At 39.6% G+C, this 19,511-nt stretch overlaps 1 protein-coding gene across 11 annotated transcripts in view; it reads right to left on the bottom strand.

Moving 5' to 3' along the window:
• Positions 1–490: 490 nt before the first annotated feature.
• Positions 491–19,511, bottom strand: part of OPTN (optineurin) — a 42,330-nt gene continuing 23,309 nt past the window's right edge. For 7 of the 11 annotated variants that reach the window (XM_059059183.2, XM_067030452.1, XM_067030455.1 and 4 more), the window contains 8 exons: positions 16,209–16,311; positions 14,613–14,728; positions 13,101–13,250; positions 12,633–12,726; positions 11,130–11,288; positions 5,769–5,899; positions 4,489–4,571; positions 491–1,057 (listed from right to left, as the gene is read on the bottom strand). In XM_059059183.2, the coding sequence (XP_058915166.1) occupies positions 930–1,057; positions 4,489–4,571; positions 5,769–5,899; positions 11,130–11,288; positions 12,633–12,726; positions 13,101–13,250; positions 14,613–14,728; positions 16,209–16,311 (964 nt within the window). In that variant the 3' untranslated portion in view covers positions 491–929. The remainder of the gene's footprint in view (positions 1,058–4,488; positions 4,572–5,768; positions 5,900–11,129; positions 11,289–12,632; positions 12,727–13,100; positions 13,251–14,612; positions 14,729–16,208; positions 16,312–19,511) is intronic. The other 4 variants (XM_067030457.1, XM_067030458.1, XM_059059182.2 and 1 more) reach the window with 1 other exon arrangement.

Here is a 19,511-nt window from a genome sequence, read left to right as displayed (position 1 = left end):
TCATATTCACAGAATTAACAAAATGGTTCTGAGTAAGTATTAAGCTTATTTGAAGCTGAATACAGAAAACACATCCTATGAAATTAGCTGGTCGTATATGAACAATGTGAAAGATTCATAAGCAAAATTTTATTTTGCAATAACTTTTTTTTTTTGCAATAACTATTTTTGTGATTATGAATATAGAGCCTGATCCAGGAAGAAAACTAATAGATAGCTATTCTTTTTACAAATTAATACACTATTTACTGTATGGTTGATAAACATATACCTGCAGCACAACAAAAGAAAAAGAACACTTTACACTGTGGATGATTACATGACATCCAGTGAACCTAATGTATCCGCCTCATGTAGGTCAGTATTTTTTCACTTGTCCTGACGATCAAGTAAAAGCTCACAGGGCTCATCTGAAAAGAGCCACATCATAACTTTGGTGCTGTGGCTGAAATAAAACTGTAAGATATACACAACCCCAGATAGATCTGTCTTAAATGAATAAAGAAAATAACAATGTGATTTATTTAAAAATACTTCAAAGACACTTTTCTTGATTAAATCTGTGACCACTTCATTTTTCCTGCTTCCTCAGAAAGTTCTTAATCGGTGAGGTTTCTTCCATCTTATTACCGCATTTACTCTATCCACGATGTCACACACTCAAAACCCGCATGCACAGTTCAGTGCTCACATCAACTGAATATTAAAAACAAAACAAACCTCTTATCAGGAGAGTGGTACGTTAAGGATTCTATTTTGCGAGTTTATGGGAATGCACCAAAAAATGTCCTTTTTAGAACATAATGGTTTTCTTTCTCCTAAAATAATGAGCCAAAATATTTGAGTGAAACAAATGACACAAAAGTACAACTCTTGGAGGAAAAAGTCTGACATTTACCAACAGTTTGGGGGAGGTGAAAGGTCAACACTTAAATGATGCAGTCCGTAACATGAATCAGTAGTGTATCTATGTCGGGCAGAACTTCTCCACATTTGGGGCAAGAGTGAATTGGAATATTCTGTTGTTCCTGCTGCATCCAGTTTCTATCCTCAGCTCCTGGGAATAAGCATTAAATGAAATGTTAATCCATTCCTTCCATGTTGCAAGCAGTTTTAAAAAACAGATGGTGAATTTTAATTTTAACATCAGTTAAACTTGGTAATCAATACCTCGTGGGAAATGAATACAGGTTTTTTTTCCTGGTCTTTAACTGAAGTAATCGACACACATAGAAAAAAATCTCCAAAAGTAATACCTGCTTCCCTATCATGTTAAGATTCAGGCTCTATTCCAGGTTCTAGGTATGTGAAAATATGTGGTTTCGGTTTTAGGTACAGGATGATACATGTTCTAGTAAAAACTAGAATATTTGAGAGAAGAAAAGAGATAGATGAGGAGGTAAGCTAAGGAGGAGAGAATTTGAACAGAGCATGGAGAGGGATCCTGGAACAGTAGGTACCTTCTCAGAAACAGAGACAACAATTACGGTTATTCAGTAGATGCTTTTGAGCACTTGGGAGATGGGAGAGAGGGACACACACATGGTGGGGACATCAGGCAAGAAAAAGAGACAGTGGCAGGACGTGAGGGAAGCACTGAGGCTGTGTCAGACACAAGGTGGTTTTGTGGGGGGGGGGGGGGCAGAGAAGGGCGCCTGGCTCAGACAGCTCGGTGCAGACAGGCCCCCTGATGAGACCAGCTCCACTTGAGAGGAGTCTTAAGAATGAACAAGAGTTATCCAGGCAAAGAAGTGAGGAGAAGAATTGAAGAATCAGTCCTATTGTTTCCCCCAATTATGGAGTCGGACTGAGGTTCAAGTCTTAAATCAAAGAATGCTCCGAAGAAGTCATGGCTCTCAGCAGGTCCCCTGTGTGCAGACCATGCTCAGTACAGGAAATGGTTTCTAGTTCGCAGAGCACCTCGTTGATCTGATCTTTCTGCACCGATGCAAAGCATTTTAGTTTTTCAGCGTCTCCACCCAGGTCTCTAGATTTTTATTCAGCCTCCCAAATGTTTGTTTTTGCAGAATGATAGTGGAGGTAACTTTTTTTTTTGATTAATTTATTTATTTTTGGCTGCGTTGGGTCTTCGTTGCCGCGCGCGGGCTTCCTCTAGTTGCAGCAAGTGGGGGCTGCTCTTTGTTGCGGTGCGTGGGCTTCTCATTGTGGTGGCTTCTCTTGTTGTGGAGCATGGGCTCTAGGCGCGCGGGCTTCAGCAGTTGTGGCACGTGGGCTCAGGAGTTGTGACTCACGGGCCCTAGAGTACAGGCTCAGTAGTTGTGGCGCACGGGCTTAGTTGCTTGGCGGCATGTGGGATCTTCCCGGACCAGGGCTCGAACTCATGTCCCCTGCATTGGCAGGCGGATTCTTAACCACTGCACCACCAGGGAAGCCCAAGTTAACTTTTAATATGGTTATTTGCTTCTGAGCATATTATCTGAATTCACTAACATGGGAGACTGTTACGGATAGTTGGTGTTAAGCAAACTTTAGAAGCACCCTTGAATAGAAATACTGATCACAAGGCATGATTTCTGAAGCAGGGAGCTTTCTAACAGTCTCATTGTTTTAGATCAGGGGTCAGTAACTTTCTGTAAAGGGCCAGACAGTAAATATTTTAGACTTTATAGGTCATAAATTTCGGTCATAACTACTCAAGTCTGCCACTGTAGCATGAAAGTAGCCAGACAATATGTCAATAAGAGAGCATGACTCTGCTGCAATAAAACTTTACTTATGCAGACATGTGACAGGCTAGATTTGGCCTGTGGGCTGCAGTTTACCAAACCCTGCTCTGTAGGACAATCTGCCACTTATCAGGGACTGTTAATTCGTCCCTTTAAACTTTATTGCATCAGTCTGTGCCTTTATTTTTGTCCTGGTCTAGGTTTCAAGATGCAGACTGGGGCTCTTTTATCAGCCAGCTAATGGGTTCCCTCTGCCTCCTGGCTCTTCACTATAAAATCAGCTTAGTCAGTTTTTTTTTTTTTTTTTTTTTTTTTTTTTGGCGGTACGCGGGCCTCTCACTGCTGTGGCCTCTCCCGTTGCGGAGCACAGGCTCCGGACGCGCAGGCGCAGCGGCCACGGCTCACGGGCCCAGCCGCTCCGCGGCACGTGGGATCTTCCCGGACCGGGGCTCGAACCCGCGTCCCCTGCATCGGCAGGCGGACTCTCAACCGCTGCGCCACCAGGGAAGCCCTCTATGTGTATTTTTAACCTGAATTACTACCTCTAATATTTACTTTAACCTAATTTTTCCTGTAAAAGAACTCTGGCGGGGGCATCAGTGGAGTTAGGAGGTAAAAGGGATACTCAGAAATTTCCCTAGGATTTAATAGTTAACTATACATACTAATATTGCTTCCTTGCTGTTGATAACACTGTGATAGTTCCATTTCAATAGTCTGTTGCTATGTGGAAGGGACTTAGACTCAGCCAGCATTTAAAACAAGTTAAAGAACCAGTTATGTGAAATTTGCATAACATCTCTCTCACTCTCTGTCTTTTTTTTTTTTTTGGATAACATCTAACACCCTGATTCATCTTAGTGGCATTGCTATTAACTTTTCATCTACCTATGTCAGTCTTTGATCCTGTGAATTTTATGTTTTTTCAAATCTAGACTCAAGGAAAATACTTCCCTTTCAGTGATGTAATTTACTGTAAAGGACGGAACATTATTACTAGAGTATTAAAACCACGTAATAAACAAAGCACCATACTTTGAGTAAGTGTCACGATGAATTTCACTCAGGAATTACAGTCTGGATGGAGCACATAATTAGTGTGTCGTGGTGAACAGTCGGGTAACCTTGGGTTCCATGTCCAGCTCTGCCCCTAAAAATCCTCGTGATCCTGGGTTGTTTAACCTTGTCTTCTGGAAGATGGTGATCCTATACACCTCGTGGAATTTTTGAGGATCACATGAAATAATAGGTATGAAGGGATCAGCACAGCATCCACGCATAGTAAACTCTCAATAAATGGTAACATTACTATGTGCAAAACGGGAAGCAGGTGAGCATATAAGCTCCAAGGGAGCTTATTTATTAGAGTACTTCAGTGCATGTTTAGAACACATAAATAATGGGGTAAGAGTTCACTGGAAAGAGACTGTAGGAAGAGAGATATGAGTGAGGGAAGGGCATCTACATGAAGGATACCGCATAAGCAAGTATATGTAGCTATGTAAGCTTAGGATAAGTTCAAGGAACAGGAAGTGATTCCATTGGCTAATATCTATAGGGGAACGGGGTGAGGGAAGGCTCAAAAGTTTGGCTATGCCAGGCCTTAACTGCTAGTGTGAAGAGTCTGGTCTGGATTCAGTAGAGAGTAGATGGAGTTTGAGGTACTGTGGAAATAAGACTGATAGGTGTTATGTCTTTGGTAGCTTGATTTGGAATCCATTGTATAGAATGTAGTGGAATTTTCCTTCATAGGATAGCTCACCCCGGGAGCCCTGACAGCCTAGAATCACACGTGACTCACCTCTTTGAACGAGATAAGCCTGCTGGTCAGCGTCACTTGCTCTCGCCCCGTGACGGCTCTGCATTTCCATCAGGGACTGCCTGCTGGGATGAAAAGCAGCACTATATGTGAAACCCTGAAATAGGACAACATTAAGCAGGCATTCAACAGAAGTGTGAGAAAAAAGACCTAAACTACAAAGCCAAGGTCCATGGAAACCAGAACTTAAGAGTAATTTGAGGGCTTCCCTGGTGGCGCAGTGGTTGAGAATCCGCCTGCCGATGCGGGAGACACGGGTTCGTGCCCTGGTCCGGGAGGATCCCACGTGCCGCGGAGCGGCTGGGCCCGTGAGCCGTGGCCGCTGAGCCTGCGCGTCCGGAGCCTGTGCTCCGCAACGGGAGAGGCCTCAAAAAAAGAGTAATTTGAGTTTTAAATATTACTGGCACTAAGACACAATGTAGTAAAAGTAAATAAGATTTTTAAAAATCAGGAAACAAACAAAATGTCAATTGATAGGGGAATAGATTAGAAAAAAGTGGCATATTTCTAAAACAAGACACAACAGAGCAATTAAACAGAGTGAAGTCAATCTACATATATATACACACACATACAGAGTTCAAAATTAGTTATGTAAAGCAAGTTGCAGAATAATACCTATAGTGACTGTTTTGTAACCTAGGCACCTTGTTTTAAGAAATTAATATTACCTTGTTTTAAGATATTATATAGATGTGTATATATGCAAAAGTACAAAACAGCCGGGGATGGATGCTACCCACCAGTTCCGGGCAGTGTGGGGAAGGGAGAGGACTAAAATGGCGGGGGGCTGTGGTTCAACTATAAAAATATAGTTGACGCAAATGAAACAAATATTAGTAACTGTCAGTTCTGGATGGATACCTATTGGTGTGTATTATTTTATTCTCCGTATTTTTCTATTTCTATTCCTCAATAGTTCAGTTTTTTCTCAAAATGAAAAATTTAAAGATAGAAGTAATTTTAGCAGTATTTTCTTTTAAAACAGTACAGAATTATTTAAAGTGTTAGGAATATTTCATCCATGACAATGGCAGGATATGACTTCGGAACACATAATGTCACGTTTTTACAATTTATCTAAAAGAACTCGATCAGGTTCCCACAAGATGCAGCCAGGCCTTGCAGGGCAAATGAAGTGTTAGGGACACCGTCAGGCAAAGTGTGCTCAGAGCGATTCTTATAGCTCAAATTAGGAAACACTGTGGGTCACCTCTCCCACAGACCGGGTGATATGTGCTCTAAGTCTTCCCCTCGTTTACCTGCCTCCATCTTCAAAAGCATTGTTCTCTTTCAGCAGAATTGCCAGCTGCAATGCCAGTTGCTCCTTTTCTTCATGTATCTTCTCTCTTGCTGCTCTTTCAGCATGAAAGTCAGAACAATAAACCTCCATCTGTTAGAGGAAAAAAAGAGACAGAAGTTACCACCGAGACAAATGTGGATTCTCTACAGCTCACCCGCTGATAAGGTGCAGAGGTAGTGCTGCATCCTGCGACACTGTCTTGCAAATAACAGGCACTTGTTCCTGCTAGAAACCAGTGTAATCACCATGACTTTCCAACTACCGTCAAATAGAAGACACAAGTTACGTGTGTGTGTGTGTGTGTGTGTGTGTGTGTGTGTGTGTGTGTGTGCTTTAAACTATCAGAGCCCAGCAATTACACAGATATAGGTAGTTTAAATACTGTGTGTACCATTAGTTCAGTAAAATTCTCTGGTCTCTTTTAAAAAAATAATATTCAGCAGTAGCTTAATATAGTAAATGGTTTATTTACCCTGTCAGGTATATTTATGAAGGCTGGCCTTAAGCTAAATTTAAAATAACAACAATAAATAGATGCTATTTATTGAATTCCAAACATCTGCAGGGTCCTATGTTTGGTGCCCTTATTGACCATTTTATTTTCTCCTTATCCAAAATCCTGGGAAGGCAGAATTGCTATGCTCATCTTACATTTATAAATTTAATAGCTCTTCATCTTGGGGAAATTAGTTAAATGCTCAAACCAGCATTTGAACCCAGATTGAAGCCCATGAACCATGGATGCTTCCATTTATCATACTGCTTTCCACAGTGGTAGCCAGCCTCCAAGATGGTGCCAGTGATCCTTACCTCTTGGTAATCATACCCTCATGTGGTCCCCTCCCACAATGAATGGGCCAACCTGTGTAATCACTAGGATATTACAGAAGTAATGGTGTGTGGCTTCTGAAACTAGGGCATAAAGGACACCATGGCTTCTGCCTTGTTCTCTCATGGATCACTTGCTCTGGGGGAAGCTAGTTGCCACGTCATGAGGGTATTCAAGCAGCCCTCTGGAGAGGCACACATGGTCAGGAACTGAGGCCTCCCGCCCATAGCCATGAGAATGAGCCATCTTGGAAATAGATCTTTCAGTCCATCCTGAGTGCAGCCTCATGAGAGACCCTGAGTCAGAATCACCCTGCTAAGCTGCTCTTGGATTCCTGATCCATAGCAACTGTGTGAGATAACAAATGCTTGTTGTTTTAGCTGCTACGTTTGGAGAATAATTTGTTACCTATAAAAAAGTAAATATGCCATAATATGTAATTTCTTCACTGTTACAAAAATTATAAAGTAAAGGGCTTCCCTGGTGACGCAGTGGTTGAGAGTCTGCCTGCCGATGCAGGGGACACGGGTTCATGCCCCTGTCTGGGAAGATCCCACATGCCGCGGAGCGGCTAGGCCTGTGAGCCATGGCCGCTGAGCCTGCGCGTCCGGAGCCTGTGCTCCGCAACGGGAGAGGCCACAACAGTGAGAGGCCCGCGTACCGCAAAAATAAAAATTATAAAGTAAAAATGAATGCCTTAATAGTGAATTGAGCATTATTTTAATACCAGTTTTTAACTTCCTATATTTAAAATTGGGTTTTTCATTTCAAATTTAGTGGTTCTCGGATACAAATTTTTTTTTTTGGATACAAATTTTTATCCATTACTTTAAAAAGTAAAATTAATAAAAATTTAAATATTCTAAGCACACTGTAGTTACCAAAAAAAGTATGAAATAGATCATTTTAAGGGACTTCTGCCATTTGTGAGTGATCCAACATTTTATGGTTATCATTGATAGATTATGGGCTTTTTTTTGAGTCAGACCTAAATCTGAGTTAGAGTCTCACCTCCATCACTTATGAGCTTTGAGCCAGTAAGAACTGGGCCTTTGTTTTGTCCATTCCTATATCCCCGGCACTAAGAACAGTGACATAAAGTGCTCAAAAAAGAGTTGCTGAGGGCTTCCCTGGTGGCGCAGTGGTTGAGAGCCCGCCTGCCGATGCAGGGGACGTGGGTTCGTGCCCCGGTCCGGGAAGATCCCACATGCCGCGGAGCGGCTGGGCCCGTGAGCCATGGCCGCTGAGCCTGCGCGTCCGGAGCCTGTGCTCCGCAACGGGAGAGGCCACAACAGTGAGAGGCCCGCGTACCGCAAAAAAAAAAAAAAAAAAGAGTTGCTGAATGAATGAACAAGAGTATCCATCAAAACAAAACAAATGTCTCTGTACAGAACATGGCAAAAGTACATGACGACAGTATCATGCACAAACAAAGGAAATGCCTTAAAGAGCTCAGGTTGAAATTCTATTCCTGTCGAAATAAAACTAAAACCATAAGTTCAGTCAACCACTTCCATATTTCACTGGGCCAGCCACTCTGGGCAGCTGGTACTGAGTATGTATGTATATAGGGAATAATAAACTTCTGGCATTGCTACACTACAAATAATCTATTTATCTTCTTCAGACTGGCAAACATTTAAAGAGTGACGCACGGATGTGGGGAAATACGAGCTCTCATCTACTTTTGGTGAGAGAATAATTTTCATTATGCATTTTTGGAAGACAACTTGGTAATACTTATTTAACATAAAAACAGGCATATCCAATGACCCAAACATTCCATTTCTGTATCTTACTAGAGACTCCACAAGTGCACAAAGACACAGATACAGAAATGTTCAGCTCAGCATTGTTGATGATAGCAAAAATATTGGTACACCCTACAGGTCCATTAATAGAAGACTGGTTAAACCTGTCATGGCAATGTACACTTTGGACACCATGCAACTGTTAAAAAAACTACATATGGCTGTGAGTAATAACATGGAGAGATATCCAAGATATATCAAGAATGAAAAAGTAGTGCAAAATGTATGACATGATCCCACTTTTAAATAAGCAAACAAACAAAATGGAAACAAACAAAACAACGTTTTCCCCCCACTTTTTTGGTGATTTTACATCTCAGGCAGGATGTATGTTCACTAATAAAACTCTTCTCTAAGGACTCCACCCACGAGTATGAAAAGTGGGCCAAAACAGTCACAACCAGCCAATTGTACACAAATTCTTCCAGAGAACAGTGAAAGAAATGTGCCCCAACTTGTTTTTCTGAGGCCAGTAAAACCCTGAAATCCAAACCCAACAAGGACATGAGCAGAAGGAAAATTCTAGGCCAATCTTACTCAAGAATGTAGATACAAAAATCCTAAGCAAAATATAAGCAAACCAAATCCAACAATATATACAGAGGATAATTCAAGAAAGGCAAAGTTTAATATTTTAAAAATCAATGTGATTTACCACATTAACAAATTAAAGGAAAAAGGCATATAATTATCTAATTATATCATTATATGAAGAAAAAACATTTCCTAAATAAAATTCAACATCCACTCAAAATAAACATTTTTGGCAAACAAGGAAGAGAATGGAATTTTCTTAATCTAATAAGTGATATCCATGAAAAGCCTACAGCAGACACCACACACTCAACAGTGAAATGTTGAAAACACTGCCACTGAGACTGAGAGCAAGGCAAGGCTGCCTGCTCTCTCCACTGTTACACAGCATTGCCCTGGGGTCCCAGCCAGTGCAATAAGGCAAGAAAAAGAAAGAAAAAAATATAATGAACTGGAAAGGAAAAGAAACAAACAGTCATTATTCAACTGATCTTAGTGTACCAAGTCCAAAGGAATATTCAGAAATATTATTAGAATTAAAATGTGAGTTGAGTAAGTTTACTGCATGTAAAGTCAATATTAGAAATCAATTGTATTTCTATATAGCAGCAACCATTAGAAAATGAAGTTTTAAAAAATGCTCTTTATAAAAGTATCATAAAAATAGAAAATATCTAGGAATAATCTAATAAAAGATGAGCAAAATCTTTACTAAGAAGATTAAAAATATGACTGAAAATAATTAAAGAAGATATGTCATGTTCGTGGGCTGGAAGAGTCAATGATGTAAAGTTGCCAATCATCTCCAAATTGATTTTTATATATTTAAGAAAATTCTAATCAAAATCCCAGGTTTTTTTTCTGTGTAGAAAATATCAAGCAAATTCTGAAATTTATAAGGAAAGGAAAACCTAAGGTCCTCCTGAAGAATCTCAATGAGGTAGGAAGACTTTCTACCAGATATCAAAGCATTTGATTCTTTATAATAAGACAGTATGGTACCAGAGCAAGGATGTACAAATAACCCAATGGAACAGTATGGAATCCAGAAATAGACCCGTGGGTACCTGGACACAATATGTGACAAAGAGGGCAGCAGAGTCCTTAAGAAAAGATGACCTTTTAAATAAATGGTGCCAAATGAACAGGATATTCATGCAGAAAAAAATATAAATCTTTACCCTTACCTCACTCCATATAGAAAAGCTAATTCCAGATGGTTTTTAGATCTTAATGTAAAAGGCAAAACCATAAAACTTTTAGAAGACAACATAGGAGAATATGTTCATGGCCCTGAGATAGTGAAAGTTTTTAAAACGGGACACAAAAAGTACTATAATCATAAATAAAAAGACTCATAAACTGGACTGCATTAAAATTAAGAATTTTCGTTCAACAGACACCTTCATGAGAGTGGAAAGGCAAATCATGGAATGAAGAAATCTGCAAAAAGTATAACTGGCAAGGGCTTGTATGTGGAATATATAAAGAACTTCTATAAATTTAAGAAAAAGCCAGAAAACCAGAAGAAAATTGGGCAAAGACCTGATCAGGCTCTTCACAAAAGGGGATGCTTAGAAGGCCAGTAAACATCTGAAAAAGTACTCACTATCATACCATCAGGGAAATGCAAATTTAATGAGACACCATTATAAACCCACTAGAATGGTTAAAAATTCTGATAATACAAGTACAGGTAAGGATATAGAGCAATAGGAACTCTCTGTTGGTGGGAGTGAAAACTGGTCCACTTTGGAAACCTCTTTGGCATTATCTATTAAAGATGAGTAACATGCATACTCTACAAACAAGCAATTCCACTCCTAGGTTTGTACCCAACAGAAATGAATGCACAGGTGAACAAAGAGACACGCATAAGAATGACAGAGCAACATTAAACACAAAGCCCCAAGCTGGAAATAATCCAGCTGTCTATAAAGTGTAGAATGGATAAATTCAGTGAGTAATACACTTAAAAGTGTGGTGCACTTTCCACCTGTGATATACTTCGGTAAAAAGGTTTTTAAAAATATACTGGTGGAAATAGTATAAAGTCAAAAAATATATTTTAAGCACTATCACTTTCCTGTTAGAGAATATAATCGGGGTTGGCCTGCCTCGGCTCACATTTGGGAACGAAGCCTACCTGAGCCCGGAGAACAGCCATGGTTTCCAGGTCCTTCTCCTGCTTGGCGATGGTCTGCTTCATCTCGTCCATTTGGAGCTGCTTGGAAGCCAGGGCTTTCTCTGCCAGTTCCAGCTTTCCACTCAGTTCCTGCAGCACCACCTTATCCACTTTTTCCGACTGAAAAAGACAAACTTATTCTAGACATGGTTGATTTCAACCTATTTTAGTAAAATATTAGATGAAGGTTTATTTTTTTTTAAATGACTGGCTCTAAACTATTCTGTTAATCAGGAGTGATAACTTATTCAGCAACTTTCATGCACTTAATTTACAGCTTGAAGATAATAATTTCCTAATTTAAAATAATGATTTATAAAAAGAAAACACTAAAATAAGGGAGATAATAACAACCCCTATCTCGGGGTGGGTGTACGTTGCTGATACTCCTATTCTTCCACTCACATTACTCTTAACTTAATGAAGTCAGTGGAATGTTTAAATTAAAAATTTACTAGGTCCTAGAGAGGAACAATATTCTAGTAAAAGTAAATGAAAAACAGAAAATATATTTCTAAGAATATAAACTCAAAGACCCCTTCTAATTCAGAGCTCCCGTGGTCTTTATTTATTCCAGCTTTATTGAGGTAAAACTGCCAAATAAAGTTGTAAAATATTTAAAGTGTACAACGTGATGATTTGATATACATTGTGAAAGGATTCCCACCATCAGGTTTATTCCCACATCTATCACCTGACATCTCTATCCATGGTGTTTAAATTATCACACCATTCTGGGGGCATTATTACTATTACTAATACAATAATTTAAGATGCAGCCAGATAAGTCCAGGGCCTCAAGTCCACTGACAGCAGGCAAGCTAGCCTTGTGATAGCTTCAGGCAGCAGTCTCACTATACAGTCATTACTCAAGTAGGAGCCCAGGCTTAGCTCTTCTACAAACCCATCCACTGTTAGAAATACTAAAAGCTTAGCCGCGGAGCAAGTAAGCCCATGTGCCACAACTATTGAGCCTGTATTCTAGAGCTTGTGCTCTAGAGCCCATGAGCCACAACTGCTGAGCCTGTGTGCCACAACTACTGAAGCCTGTGTGCTTAGAGCCCGTGCTCTGCAACAAGAGAAGCCACTGCAATGAGAAGCTCACGCACAGCAACGAAGAGTAGCCCCCGCTCACTGCAACTAGAGAAAGCCCGCACACAGCAGCAAAGACCCAACGCAGCCAAAAAATAATAATAAATAAGTAAATAAATGTATTTTTTTAAAAAATGCTAAAACTGTACTCTGACCGTAGGACATGCACATCACCTCTGTACACAAGACACATTATACATGTATGGCATATCAGGAGGTATAAAACGTTATAAACACTTAGACACAAGAAATCAATTATAAATGGAAAAACAACCCTTGAAACCAGACTTAGTTAAGGATGAACACAACTGCTTTAGATATTTACATAAAATGTTAAATGGCTATGAAAGTAATTTTTTTTTCTATAAGTACCTCTCTTCTTTTTAGTTCCTCAGTTGTTTTCAGTGCATTATTGTATTCTTGAAGAAGCCTGTTGTGTGTCAACTGTAGAGTGGCTAATTTGGACCTATTTAAAAAGAAATTTTAAAATGGAATCTTGGGGAAAATATCATAGAAGCGTAGTCTCACCTCCCTACCCTCTTCTGAACACTCAGGTGACAAAATCTTCGCTCCCACCCTTATAATCCCACACCTACTAGCATGTTCTTACTTGCCAAGAAAACAATTCCCCCCTCCCCAATCAAGATAGATTACAAATAATTTTCATAATTGTTATTATAAAACTTAACATTTATCTCCTCAGAAAAGTCCACTAGTATGCCATCAAATAAATAAAAGAGAAAGTTTTTAAAATTTATTCTTAAATCCTGATTCCAATCTGCATAAAAGAGCTATTCTGTCTTCTTTTAGCAAGTAGCCATTCAGTCACAGCATACTCACTTTTCATCTTCTGTTTTTGCTTGCTCCATTTTGATTTCTGATCGCATGCTTTCTACTTGGAGCTCTAACTTTCTGTTATTATAAACAAGCTCTTGCTTTTCATTCAGCTCTGATGGGGTTGCAGAATTTTTCCTTTCAAGGGCCTGACATCTAAGAAAGAGCAAAATTTCATGAGGACAAACAATACTTCATTTCTCAGTGGCTTTTAAACGAATCCCCAGATTATGTAGCATATGCAAAGCATTTTAGGATTACATTTTTCAAAAATTTAACAGTACAAAATTAAATATTTTATCCTCCCTGCTTCTTTAATAGAAGTAAGTAATATTTCTGAACCGTTATGCCTGAATATTAAAAAAATACAGATTTTTCTAAAAGAAATTTACATATCTCTGAACCCTTATGCCTAACATAAACAAATACAGATCTAAGATCACACAGGCTACTGTCTACTTGGAGTAATTGTTTCAACTAGTCATGCAAATATATTTCTGTGATTTAGATACAGACCAAACTAGTAATTAGCTAGAGGTGCCTCTCATATAGTGATCCATGGATATCTTTAGTATTTTTAAAACTACGGGCTCTGTTAAGCACAAAAAATATGACTTCTGACAAAGATTCAATAGGGGAGAAGGAAATGCTTTCAGTCCTCTTAAAGATCAGAGAGAAAATTTCACTATAACAGCAAATACAAACCAATGATAGCTACGTGCAAGGCATTAACGCAAAGCATGTTAAACATTAGCTTACTTACTACTAAGTCAGAATTATGACACACAGTTTACAAATGATAAAACTGAGACTCAGAGAGGTTAAATAAATAACTTGTCCAGGGTAATACCACAAATAAGGGGTAGATCCATATTTCAACCTCAGGTCTGTTTATCCAAAGTCCTTAGCATCAGCTGCTACGCTGTACTAGATAACCATTAATACTGTACAACCTTGGTCGGTGTAACTCCATGGAAACATACACTTATATATTGTGCTGGAAATATGTTTGCTAACTAATCCAAAAGAACAACATCAACTTAGCTTTCCTAAACTTGGGATAACTTCTTACATCAAGAGAAACAAGCAAATGCAAAATTCTCTCAATTTATAAATTAGACTTCATAACTGATTGAAAATCAATTTTTTTTCCTAGGTAAATCTCACTCAAGTTCTTCTTGCCCTTTGTAGCTTTTATATTTGTTCACATCGATGTTGTCAGCTCATGTAAGTCACAGGAAGTCTGGCTCACTGCTTTTTCCAGGTCCTCATATATGCTTAACAAGTGTCCCCGAACAGCAGCATCAGAGTCCCTTGGGCCCGTTCCCCCGTATTACTACAAGGACTTCGTGTTTCTATATTAACCTGAACATTAGTGTTTTCTGAATTCATATTTTAATTAGGTCTCTTTTGCTTTTACTCAGTAAAACAGTAACAAAACTGTATTTTTGTATATTAACGTATTTTGTAAAACTGTACACTTTTCGAAGGAGGATAAAATTCATCTCTCATTCTTACTTTTCCTGAAGCCTCCTCTTCATTAGCTCAGCCTCACTGAGTTTCGTGTGAGCCTCCTGTAGCTCCTTAAACAGGGCTGCCACCTGAAGGTTCAACGCTTCCACTTCACTTCCAACCTGTCATCCGGGCAATCACAGACACACATTTATCAGAGGCTAAATGAACCTCTTTGTGAGAAAACTGGTGTCTAAATAAGACTGTTGAATTGATTGAACTTTTAGCAATTAACGCCCCAAATATCTTGTATTGGAAAAAAAAAAAGCTTTGAGTACAACTCTGTTTCCTTATAGATCATTAACTGCTCAGTTTGGATGCACTTGTGATAATGACTTTATCTTAATTAAAATGAATCCTGGGCTTCCCTGGTGGCGCAGTGGTTAAGAATCCACCTGCCAACGCAGGGGACACGGGTTCGAGCCCTGGTCCGGGAAGATCCCACGTGCCGCGGAGCAACTAAGCCCGTGCACCACAGCTACTGAGGCTGTGCCCTGCGAGCCACAACTACTGAAGCCCACGTGCCTAGAGCCCGTGCTCCACAACAAGAGAAGCCACCACAATGAGAAGCCTGTGCATTGCAATGAAGAGTAGCCCCTGCTCGACGCAACTGGAGAAAGCCTGCACACAGCAACAAAGACCCAAAGCAGCCAAAAGAATCCTGATCATAGCTCAAGGGATCATAGCTCACAGTGATGTCAAAGCACAATCTAATTTATCCAGCTAGCAACTCATGCCCATATTCCCTGGCTGATTTATTTTTCCAGTCTACTCAACTATTTTCACTGTACTGCCTTTTTCCTGGCAGCTCTAGAATTTTTGTCAGTGAGTTTTATGGTGCCATGGAAGTCTCAGTACTTCTCTATTATTAGTTGTCGATTAGTTTTAGTCAACAGGGTACTATTACTCACAGGTGTTCTCTTCATCTCAGTTTTTAAAATAGTCTCCATTCTCTTGAAAGTAGGAGACTCAGCCCAGAACATGGCATACAGTAGGCATTTGATATATATTTGCTGAATAAATAAATGAGCTAAAGTATTTTATGTAAATGCCTTTCTCATGGGCTACTGTGGGTCTTACAACTTCCTGCCTTCATCACCTTTCCCTAAGCTTCAGACTGTATTTGCAGGCTACAAGGCATGTCTCTGAGTTGCCACAGAACAGAAACGTATATGAGCATGTATATAAACATGAACCTTTTTTGTTCATACTATTTTATTCAAACCAGTAGTGGGATAGAACCAAGATCTTTCAATTCTACCTTACGTTTCTGGGTCACATCCTCAAATGATCTTACTATAAATTGGACAAAATTCCTTTCTCAATTAGTGGGCCTGTCCACTTAGGAATTCTGGAGAGAAAATCAGCCAAGAAGAGAGAGAGATGTTATCTCCTAGAATCACTAGGATAGGAATACATCTCAGTACAATGAATGAAATTCAGATCAGGACAAGGAAATATAAGAGAAATAGAAAATACTCAAGATGGAAATTATTTCTTTATTGCTAAAGCCAATAACACATCACAAGACTCAGCTCCAGCGCCTGCACTACTCTCTGTCCATCGGGGGTGTGGTAACAGTCTTAGACTCTTAGTACCCACAGTTTCTGTGCCTTTCTCCTCTTCTTTCTCTTGTTCTGTGCACCCCTCTGTCTGGGTCTCAATCTCACAATGATCCTTCGCTTTCTTTTCAAAATCAGAAATTCTGAAAAATTAAAGAACATAGAAAAGTTACTTTCTCTTTGGCTTCCAGAGGAATATCAATTGTGGAAGCACTGAAAAGAACATTGTTCAAACTTTGGATAAAAGATCAATGTTTTCAAAATCTCTTCACATTTACTATATTAGCTCTGGTTTTGCTTTCAACCTGATATTGGCTAGAATTGATTTAAGGGATGAATGCACATGGAGGTATAAGATATGTATAATTTATCTTGAACACTGAAAAATACTGCCTCTTTTCACGTCATTGTCATGCACAGAAATATATTTTAAATGTGTGTTTTTATGTGTGTACACATGTGCATGCATATGTGCTACATGAGAGTGGGTGTCCCTTTATAAGGATTCGGCAGAGAGGGAAAGACTCGTTTTTGGGGACCCATCTAAGTTTATGAGGTCCTGAAAACAAACAGATATAGCAACATTCTTACACTGAATCATAATCATATGAAAGCCATCCCGATACAAATGAAATAAAGAGACTTGTGGTTAAAGACAGTAGATTAAATATACGCATGTAATTTTTCTCCCACCTTGAATGCCACTAAAATGACTTTTAAAAGTCACATACCTATAAGAACAAAGAGAAAGGGAGAGGAAATAATAGCAAGAAGATTAGGGAAGCATTAGGTATGAGTGGGAACTGACTAGATAGCCCAAGAGGACTGGATCTGAGCCAATAGTAGGGAGAGCCAAGATGGAACCCACTTCACACTGTGGGACCCCAAAGGCTCAGGAATCAGTGACATCAGGTACCTCTGGACGTGGGGCTAAAGTTGGGACCTGTTTAAGAATGACTAGAAGGTCATAAAATAAAGGGTCTCCTGACTCAGAGTCATTAATCAGAGTTGAGGGGCTGGGTTCCCTACTGAAAAGAGGGGAACTTACAGAATGCTAAGACCCTCAGCCTTCTGTTCCAACTCATCTCCAGAACGCTGCCATCTAGAAGAGTACCCTTCAGACAGGAGACTGGAAAAGTCTCCTCTGGAGAATTTGATCAGGATAAGGTAAAGATTTAAAGTTTCTGTCGTAAGACTTCCCCAAGGAAACCTCCCGGCCAGATCTCCCTACATATGCACACAGCGCTTTGTTTTTTAATACATTTATTTATTTATTTATTTATTTTAGGCTGTGTTGGGTCTTCGTTGCTGTGCGCGGGCTTTCTCTAGTTGTGGCGAGTGGGGGCTACTCTTTGTTGTGGTGCGCGGGCTTCTCATGGCGGTGGCTTCTCTTGTCGCGGAGCACGGGCTCTAGGTGTGTGGGCTTCAGTAGTCGTGGCTTGTGGGCTCTAGAGTGCAGACTCAGTAGTTGTGGCTCACGGGCTTAGTTGCTCTGTGGCATGTGGGATCTCCCCGGACCAGGGCTCGAACCTGTGTCCCCTGCAATGGCAGGCGGATTCTCAACCACTGCGCCACCAGGGAAGCCCCACACAGCAGTATGATCAGCATCTAACCCCCCAGTCTTAAATCTGATCAAACAGTAAAGATTACCAGACATTGCAGGAAAACCTTAAAATGAAACAGATAAAGTAAACCAGAAAATAGAACAACTTACTGAAATTAGAATATACCAAGGGGAAAAAACTTTAAAAAAACCCCCTATCATTAATATCCTTAGGGACAGAAGGAAACATATTACCACCATAATAAAATGGAAGAGGAACATTCAAAGGAACTGTCTCCCACCCCTCAAAAAAGATGAAAGTTGATCAAATGTATCAGAAAGCAGAAAAAGAGAAAGAGCAAGAGTGAAGGGGGGGTGGAGAGAAAGAGAGAGATAAGGAGAGAGAGAAAAAATGGAAAAGAGGGACACCCAGTTGAGAAAGTCAGAGGACTGGTCCAGGAGGTCCAATTAAAAATAACAGTAGTGCTAGAATGAGAGAATAGAGAAAACTGAAGATAACAGGTTATCCACCTGAATTATTTCAAGATCATTTTTCGAGAACTGAAGGACATGAGTTTGCGGAATGAAAGAGGCCAAGAATGTCCAGAACAAATGGATGAAAAGAAGGTCACACCAAAGCACATGTGAAATGTCACAAAACTTGGGACAGAGCAAAGAACCTTTGGGGGAGTGGAAAAACAAAGAAGTTTCATACCAAAAGATTAAGAATCAGAATGGCAATGAGTTTTTCAACATTAACACCAAAAGCTAGAACACAATGAAGTAATGGTTTCAAAATTTGGAGGGAAAATTATATCCAATGCAGATGTCTATATCTAGCCAAATTATCCATTAAGTATAAAGGTAGAAACAGAGATTTTCAGATATGCAGATCTCAGGAAATATCCTTCCCATATATTCTGTCTTAGTAAGTTAGTGGAGATATTTAAAGATATTTAGAGAATGAGAAAGGCACTGGATTCAGGAAACAGGTGATCCAACACAGTACAGATGAAGGAATTCCACAGGACAATGACAAAGGGAGGTTCCGATATGACTGCAATACAACAGCACCTAGATAATAACCAGGCTGACTCCAGGAGAAAAGTCTTCAAGAGAAAACTATTAGACTACTAACATGTTTGAATGTAATTGAGATTTCCTCATTGGAAAAGAGTATGGTGAAACTAAGCAAATTTTTATAAAGGTAATTCTGTATAAAGATTTTTTTTTAAGTATAAAAACGGAAAAGTGGTCAAAGCATAGAGCACAGCTCAACAGAGAACTGTATGGGTGCATGGGTATGTACGCATAATAATAATAAACACTGAGTAGTGATCTAACTGAATGTCAGTATAATCCGTTTTGGAGTGGGGTGGGAAGAAGGGTCCAGAAGTGTGTGTAGTGACAATGGTGAGAGTGAAAGGCAGTTAAACCCTCATCGTTCATAGTGGGAGGTCAATAGATTATGTCTAAAATAGGAAAAAACATTAAGTAGCAATTTAATCTTGATATATGGGAGTAAGTATCAAAAGAACCAGCTAAATATGTTGCAAGTGGTTGTCTCAGAAGCAGGAAAAGGAGGTGGGGGGTAAAAGGGGGTTGGTCAAAGAATTACTGTTTTTCCATTAAAAGCTTGTGGAACCAATTCTTTAAACTATGTGAATTCAAACCTGATTTTTAAAAAACTTAGTGATAATAACAAATAAACAAACAGCATTAGTATCTGTTGCAAACTGCCCAATCTAATTGGTGCACAGGCACTGTTTCTAGCTAAGCAAATCAATGGGCCAAGAGCTG

The sequence above is a fragment of the Kogia breviceps genome, chromosome 3 (genome assembly GCF_026419965.1).
Source record: "Kogia breviceps isolate mKogBre1 chromosome 3, mKogBre1 haplotype 1, whole genome shotgun sequence".
Taxonomy (NCBI): domain Eukaryota; kingdom Metazoa; phylum Chordata; class Mammalia; order Artiodactyla; family Physeteridae; genus Kogia; species Kogia breviceps.
Note: the sequence above shows the minus strand (reverse complement) of the source record. Positions and strands in the feature narration are given on the sequence as shown.